The sequence below is a fragment of the Zophobas morio genome, unplaced genomic scaffold, assembly GCF_036711695.1.
Source record: "Zophobas morio isolate AGI-343-1 ecotype UQ-CSIRO unplaced genomic scaffold, CSIRO_AGI_Zmor_V1 ptg000561l, whole genome shotgun sequence".
NCBI lineage: Eukaryota > Metazoa > Arthropoda > Insecta > Coleoptera > Tenebrionidae > Zophobas > Zophobas morio.
Window position 1 is genome coordinate 9626 of NW_026972664.1, and position 8627 is coordinate 18252.

Genomic DNA, 8627 nt, shown 5'->3' on the forward strand with positions numbered 1-8627 from the left:
CAAACAAAAAACAAAAAAAAAAAAAGGCACAGTATGAAAGATAGAGAGAGAAAGGAGACGCGTGTACTACAGGTGAATGTGCAAAGAAAGGGAGTGGCGATGGATGTTATGTGGAAGACGGTGCACGAGGAAGGAGTGAACGTGTTGGTTGTCTCGGAACCAAATAAAAAGAGAGTGAGAGGAACAGAGTGGATGACGGACGAGAGACAAGATGTCGCAGTGAGAGTATGTGGATGGCATCAAAAGGGAGAGAGGTTTGGAAAGGGTGAAAGATTCGTATGGGTGAAGTTGAAGGAATGGGTGTTGTATGGATGTTACATATCTCCCAATATTGATATTGGGAGATATTCAAAGTTCCTGGATGATCTGGGTGAAAGTGTGAATACATGGGAGGGGGAGGTGGTGGTCGCAGGGGACTTCAATGCGAAGTCACCCCTGTGGGGCTCCCCCATAGTGAATGACCCGAGAGGTAGATTGGTTGAGGATTGGATGGCTGAGAGGTGCATGATTTGTCACAACTGTGGAAATGCCCCCACTTTCCTGCGAGGTGATCAGAAGTCGCATATCGACCTGACCCTCAGCACGGAAGGGGTGGCGAGAAGAATGAAAGAATGGAGAGTGCCAGAACAGGAGAATTTGAGCGATCACCAGGACATAGTATGGGTGCTGGGTAAGACAGGAGAGTGTGCGAGAGGAGAAGATAGAATGAAGGACATGGGATGGAGAGTAGCGGAAGATAAGATGGAAAGACTGGCTGAGGTGATGAAGGAAAGAGTAAAGACGATGGATGAACGTAAGGACCTAGTGTGTGAGACGAAGAGAGTGTTAGAGGAAACGTGTGACAGGGTTTTAAAAAAAAAGGGATGCATGGGAAAGAGGAAAGGTGTGTATTGGTGGACGAATGAGATAGCGGAAAAGAGGAGAGAATGCTTGAGGAAGAGAAGAGAATGGACAAGGTGCCAAAAAAAGAGAGGTAACATGGAAGTAATAGCGGAAAAAGGGAAAGAATACAAACAAAAGAAGAAAGAACTACAAATCATGATCAATAGATCGAAGGAAAAAGCGTGGAAGAAAGTATGTGAGGAAGTGGACAGGAATGTATGGGGAGAAGGATACAAGATTGTGACGAAATGGATGGGAAGAGGAATGAAAGGTATTGCGTGCGGAGAGAATGTTATGGAGGAGGCTCGCAAGCTCTTTCCTGAGCACGAGCCTCTAGAGTGGAAGGACCTGGTGGTGGACAGGCGGGTGCCGGCCTTCACCCTCGCCGAGCTGCAAGAGGCGGCCGGGAGGCTGAGGAAGGGTAAGGCGCCCGGTCCGGACAAAATACCACCAGAGGTGTGTAAGATTTACGCGAGAGAATGTGAAAAAGAATGTCTGGAGATGATGAATAGGTGCTTGGAGAACGGGCTAGTTCCCAAGGAATGGAAGGTGGCGAGACTGGTGATGATAGAAAAGGAAAGAAAGGAAGGAGAGAAAGTGAAATATAGGCCCATCTGTCTGTTGAACGGGATGGGCAAGCTGTACGAGGGAATGTTGGCCGCGAGATTGAGGAACGACGTTCGGAGGCTCGGGGATCTGGCGGAGATACAGTATGGATTCAGGGCGGGACGATCTACGATCGACGCCATGATGGATGCACGGGAGTACGCTAGAGGAGCGAACGTGGGTACATGGGGTACCCGGCGGTTCTGTGTGATGGTGACTGTGGACGTCCGGAACGCCTTCAATACGGTATCGTGGAGAGGGATACTGGATCGTCTTGTAAGCATGGGGGTGGAACCGTACCTCGTGAACGTGGTGCGGTCCTATCTGAGCGAAAGAGTGGTTCAAACGGAGATGGGCGAATTTGAAATGACTGCCGGGGTTCCGCAGGGGTCGGTTCTGGGGCCGCTCCTGTGGAACATATTTTACGATGAGGTGTTAAGAATGGAGGTACCTGATGGGGTAAAGCTCATCGGGTACGCGGATGATCTGGCGGTGATTGCGATAGGTAAGAATGAAGAGGACCTGAGAGAAAGGACCGAAGAAGCACTGCGGCTCGTGGGTGCATGGATGAGGGACAACGGTCTCTCACTTGCACCCGACAAGAGCGAAGCGGTGCTCTTGGTAGGGAGGAGGACGACACGGAAAATGAATGTGTGCATGGAAGGCAGAATGATTGAGACCCGGGAAGCGGCGAGGTACCTTGGGGTGGAATTTCAAAGAAACCTCAGGGTGGCCGAGCAAGTGGAACGAGCGGTAAGAAAGGCTAAGGTGGTTGTGGGTGCTCTGGGCCGACTGCTACCCAATGTAGGAGGACCCAGGGCGAGCAAAAGAAGAGTGCTATGTAGTGTCGTCCATGGGATGCTGTTGTATGGGGCGGAAGCATGGATCGATGGGTACCGCATACAGAAGTATCGACAGATGCTTCTGGGTGCCCAGAGAAATATGCTTTTGCGAGTATGTTGTGCGTATCGCACGGTGTCCGGGGAGGCACTGTGCGTGTTGGCTGGGGTCCCTCCGTTGGATCTACTGGCGGAGGAACGTCTTCGCGAATGGAAGAGGAGAAAAGATGAAAGGGAGAGGGAGGCGACTTCGGCCCCCTCAGTGGCGTGCAAGAGGAAAGCGAGAGAGGAACTGATGAGAGTGTGGAGTGAAAGGTGGAGGCAGACGGAGAAGGCCGCCTGGACAAGGCGGCTAATCCCGAACCTCCCTGAATGGATCGACCGGGGGCACGGGGAGGTGAACCACTACACCTCTCAAGTGCTCACCGGTCACGGGAGTTTTGGGGCCTACCTGAAAAGGATAGGCAAGATTGAATGCGCAGCTTGCTTGTATTGCGAGGAAGGAGTGGAAGAAGATGTAGAACATGCTATTTTTGAATGCAAAAGATGGGCTAGAGTGAGAGAAGAATGTGAAGAAAAACTGGGAAAAAGAGTGAATGTGAACAACATGATAGAGATGATGGTAGAGAACGAGGAGGGATGGAAGGAAATAGATAGGATGTTAGTGAAAATTATGAAAGACAAATGTGAGCAAGAAAGAGAGAGAGAGAGAGAAAGAAGAGACATGAGAAGGGAGTGAATAACTAAAAATAAAAAGATAAAAAAAAAAAAAAGTAAAGAAGAAGTAAAGAGAAACGACAGGTATGCTCGAAAAGAAAAAAAAAAAAAAAAAAAAAAATCTCAAAGAGTAACAAGAACAACAAACAAGAGGAAAAATAAATAGGAAACAAAGAATTATAAAAAAAAAGAGGGAAAAAAAACAAAAAAAAAAATCGGACAGGTGACAACTAAGTTAAAAAAGACGAGAAGAGAAGAATGGAAGAAAAAGCAAGGAGAAAGAAGAATGTGACGACCAACCACTCCCCTGAAGTAATGCTAACGCGGTTCCGGGGGGGTTGGAGAACAGCTGGTCGAGGAAGAGGTTTTAGCCGGTAAGAGTCCTGGCACTACCAGGGACGCTCGAAATTAAGTCCCTGGTGCCCATGAGGGTTTCCCCTTTCATAGAAAAAAAAAAAAAAAAAAAAAGGTCAGGTCAGGTCAGATCCCAGGGGAGAAGCCAAACTCCTACTGGGCGCGTCCCCCGGGTGGCGGATAGGGGAAGCCCTCACCGGCTCTGCCGGCGGGTTACGGTGAAATAAAATAGCCGTCGCGGACCAAATAGAGCAACGGAGGAGACAACCTCCAGGAATAAAAAACAAGACAACAACTCTGGCGCGTACAAGGACATGGCTCGGGTTATAGTTAGTGAGTATGGGTGGCTCTTGGTACAAAGCTCCCTCACCACGTCGAGGTGGCCACCCATCGAGGGAGGACTAACGTACTGACATTGGCAATGGACCGGACAACGATCTGGGTGAATGAACGTTAGGCGGGCGGTGGAGCGTAGCCGCCCGGACACACACCGTAATCGTGGCCTGCCCTCAGCAACCTCCGTTGAGCGCGGCGGGGGTACGTTGGCAGGGACCCACGACCGGGGAGCTTGCCTTAACCGGCCGGCTCGCGAGGAGAAAAACCTCTATAAAAAACCGACAGCGAAGTCGTTAAAACCTGTGGGGCACCAGGCGCACTCCACAGTATAAATGCCTTCTCCCCGGTATGGGACCACTGCCGGGGGGTGACCGACATATGTGCCCAACTCGTGGGACAAAATATGGGAGATACAAACAAAACAAACAAAACAATTGGAACTCCAAGAAACAGTATAGGAGGAAGAATTTACTCAGTTTCTGCAATTGAGCAGTTACGAAGGTCAAATTCATGTAGCACGCCGGAAGATGACAGAAAAAGGAAAAGAGGAGAAACGACTCCGCATAAGGAGGAAATACTCAAGAAAAAGGAGAACCCTACGGCGTTTGTACTATTGGAGACGCTCAATATGATCAAAAAACATATCGAGGACCTAAGCAAAAAAATTGAAGAAAACCCAAACACGAAAAGAGAAATAAAAGACATAGCACTTGCACTGAGAAAACAAAAAGCGGTTCTTTTAAGGGACACTACAAGAGAGTGGTTAGAAGAACATAGATGGGAAGTATTTGAAATGCCTAAATATGACGTGGAGAGCCAAACAGAAGAAGCCGAAAGTTCCAAATTAGAACAGCAAATAAATGCACTAGAGGCAAAGATTGCGGAAATGGCAGAAGAGAAAGAAGTTATAAGGAAGGAATTAGAAGAGGCAAAACAAAAAATAGAAACCCTGCAAAATCATGAAAACAGAACCGACTCAGTAAGTAGTGTAAAGGGCATAAACACCTACGAAGGCTGGAAATTAATAGAGAGGCGCAGATGGGATGATAATATATACATCAGGTCAGAGATAAAAGTCGGTAATCCATTAGAGACCAAAGACAGTGTGGTGAAAGTAGTAATTGTGGAACCCGAGGACCTAGAAATGAATATAAGTATTCAAAAGATATACCGGGACAGATTTCCAGAACTAATGAGCGTGGACGAAGACTTCGAGGTTCTCGAACAAATAACCAGGACGCGTACGAAGGAGAGGGGAGAGTTAGCGCAAAGAAAAATTATTAAAGTGACCTATGACGGCACGGAACAAAATTTATGGGACCAGTTACAAAAAGTTAAAGATGAGACAGCAGCAAATGAATGGGTGGCGCTCCACCATGTTAAAAACATGACGGTACAGAATATGCGGAAAATGGTGGAATGCGTCTTCCAAGAGACGGAGACCAAGGTATGTATCTATACTACAAAACAAACGGTCGCTCCTGAGAAAATCAGGGAGAGGAAAACATACGGGCTGGTGGTAGAACAAAAGGGGAAGGACTTTGTAAACACAATAGCTAATGTCAAAGCGGCAATAAACACAAATAGAGCGGGAGATAGCATTAAAAGCTTGAAGAGCACAAAAGACGGGAAACTATTGATTATAACCGAGAAAAATGATGAAGCGATAAGCGAAATTAGGCGCCTAATAAATCAACTGCCTGAAAAAGTCGACATTAAGACGGTAGGGAAGATGTCGACGAAGGGAACAAGCTACCGTATAAGAGGAATGGATGCGACCACAGGAAAGGAAGAAGTGATCGAAAGTCTCGAGCGGACACTAGGCAAAAAGCATGGGGTTGGATTTAGAATCGGAGATCTGAGACCGAACACAGGGAATACGAAAGCTGTTACTGTAATGATAAACGACAAGGAGGACGAGAGCAAGATGGAAAAGGGAATAATCAGGATGGGATTAGTTTCATGTCAGGTGGAACAAACAGTCGAGGTCAGGAGATGCTATAAATGCTGGACATATGACCATACGGAGAACAACTGCGAAGGACCGGACAGGAGAAACCTGTGTTACAGATGTGGAAAGGCAGGTCACTCGCTTAAGGAATGCCAGAATGAAGAAGAGTGTCCGATCTGTAACAAGACGGGACACAAGGCGGGCAGTGGGAAGTGTACGTTATTTAAACGGGCCCTGTCACGTGCCAAGGAAAGCATACGCAGTGAGAGGCAAGAGCAGAAGAGTCAGCAAAGACAGGAGAGAGAACAAAGAACGGAGTCGATGGAAATAAACGCGTCCGGGGAGCGGGACAGCAAGTCTAACTAACACACACACACCAAAAAAAAAAACAAAAAAAAAAAAACAAAAAAAAAAACAAAAAAACAAAAAAGGCACAGTATGAATGATAGGGAGAGAGAGGAAACGATAGTGCTGCAGACGAATGTACAAAGAAAGGGAGTGGCGATGGATGTGATGTGGAAAACGGTGCAAGAAGAAGGAGTGAATGTGCTAGTAGTGTCTGAGCCAAATAAAAAGAGAGTGAAAGGGGTAGAGTGGATGACGGATGTGAGAGAAGATGTAGCGGTGAGAGTATGTGGACGGCATGAAAAGGGAGAGATGTTTGGGAAGGGCGAAGGTTTTGTATGGATCAAGTTTAGTGACTGGGTATTGTATGGATGTTACATATCTCCCAATACTGGTATTGGGAGATATCGAAAGTTCCTGGATGATCTGGGTGAAAGTGTGAATACATGGGAGGGGGAGGTGGTGGTCGCAGGGGACTTCAATGCGAAGTCACCCCTGTGGGGCTCCCCCATAATAAATGACGTGAGAGGAAGCTTGCTCGAGGATTGGCTGGCTGAGAGGTGCATGGTTTGTCACAATTGCGGAAATGCCCCCACCTTCCTGCGAGGTGCTCAGAAGTCACATATTGACCTGACCCTCAGCACGGAAGGGGTGGCTAGAAGAATGAAAGAATGGAGAGTGCTAGAGCACGAGAATCTGAGCGATCACCAGGACATAGTATGGGTGTTGGGTAAGACAGGAGAGTGTATGAGAGGTGAGGACAGAACGAAGGACATGGGATGGAGCGTAGCGGAAGATAAGATGGAAAGACTGGCTGAGGTGATGAAGGAAAGAGTAAAGACGATGGATGAACGTAAAGACCTAGTGTATGAGACGAAGAGAGTACTAGAGGAAACGTGTGACAGGGTTTTAAAAAAAAAGGGATGTATGGGAAAGAGGAAAGGAGTGTATTGATGGACGGATGAGATAGCAGAAAAGAGAAGAGAATGTTTGAGGAAGAGAAGGAAATGGATGAGGTGCTATAAAAAGGGAGGCAATACGGAAATAATAATGGAGAAAGGGAAAGAATATAAACAAACAAAAAAAGAATTGAAGATAATGATCAACAGATCGAAGGAAAATGCGTGGAAGAGAGTGTGTGAAGAAGTAGACAGGAATGTATGGGGAGAAGGATATAAGATTGTGACGAAGTGGATGGGAAGAGGAATGAAAGGTGTCGCGTGCGGAGAGAACGTAATGGAGGAGGCTCGCAAGCTCTTTCCAGAGCACGAGCCTCTAGTGTGGAAAAATCTGGTGGTGGACGGGCAGGTGCCGGCCTTCACTCTCGCCGAGCTGCATGAGGCGGCCGGGAGGTTGAGGAAGGGAAAGGCGCCCGGCCCGGACAAAATACCACCAGAGGTGTGTAAGATTTACGCGAGAGAATGTGAAAAAGAATGTCTGGAGATGATGAATAAGTGCTTGAGAAGGGGCTAGTTCCCAAGGAATGGAAGGTGGCGAGACTGGTGATGATAGAAAAGGAAAGAAAGGAAGGAGAGAAAGTGACATATAGACCCATCTGCCTGTTGAATGGGATGGGCAAGCTGTATGAGGGAATGTTGGCCGAGAGACTGAGGAACGACGTTCGGAGGCTCGGCGATCTGGCGGAGACACAGTATGGGTTCAGGGCGGGCCGATCTATGATCGACGCCATGATGGATGCACGGGAGTACGCTAGAGGAGCGAACGTGGGTACATGGGGTACCCGGCGGTTCTGTGTGATGGTGACTGTGGACGTCCGGAATGCCTTCAATACGGTATCGTGGAGAGGGATACTGGATCGTCTTGTAAGCATGGGGGTGGAACCGTATCTCGTGAACGTGGTGCGGTCCTATCTGAGCGAAAGAGTGGTTCAAACGGAGATGGGCGAATTTGAAATGACTGCCGGGGTTCCGCAGGGGTCGGTTCTGGGGCCGCTCCTGTGGAACATATTTTACGATGAGGTGTTCAGAATGGAGGTACCTGATGGGGTAAAGCTCATCGGGTACGCGGATGATCTGGCGGTGATTGCGATAGGTAAGAATGAAGAGGACCTGAGAGAAAGGACCGAAGAAGCACTGCGGCTCGTGGGTGCATGGATGGGGGACAACGGTCTCTCACTTGCACCCGAGAAGAGCGAAGCGGTGCTCTTGGTAGGGCGGAGAACGATACGTGGAATGAGTGTGTGCATGGAAGGTAGAGCGATAGAGACCCGGGAAGCGGTGAGGTACCTTGGGGTGGATTTTCAAAGAAACCTCAGGGTGGCCGAGCAAGTGGAACGGGTGGTACGGAAGGCTAAGTTGGTTGTGGGTGCCCTGGGCCGACTGCTACCCAATGTAGGAGGACCCAGGGCGAGCAAAAGGAGAGTGTTGTGCAGTGTCGTTCATGGGATGCTGTTGTATGGGGCGGAGGCATGGATCGATGGGTACCGCATACAGAAGTATCGACAGATGCTTCTGGGTGCCCAGAGAAATATGCTTCTGCGAGTATGTTGTGCGTATCGCACGGTGTCCGGGGAGGCACTGTGCGTGCTGGCTGGGGTCCCTCCGTTGGATCTACTGGCGGAGGAACGTCTTCGCGAA

General features: G+C 48.5%; 1 protein-coding gene across 1 annotated transcript; it reads left to right on the plus strand.

Moving 5' to 3' along the window:
• Positions 1 to 6123: 6123 nt before the first annotated feature.
• On the plus strand, positions 6124 to 6984 carry LOC135121316 (uncharacterized). The gene has a single exon (XM_064045635.1). It carries the CDS (start codon positions 6124 to 6126, stop codon positions 6982 to 6984), a length of 861 nt encoding a protein of 286 aa, XP_063901705.1.
• Positions 6985 to 8627: the final 1643 nt, after the last annotated feature.

Coding starts and splice junctions, on each gene's coding strand:
- LOC135121316 (XM_064045635.1), top strand. CDS start 6,124: ATGAATGATAGGGAGAGAGAGGAAACGATAGTGCTGCAGACGAATGTA.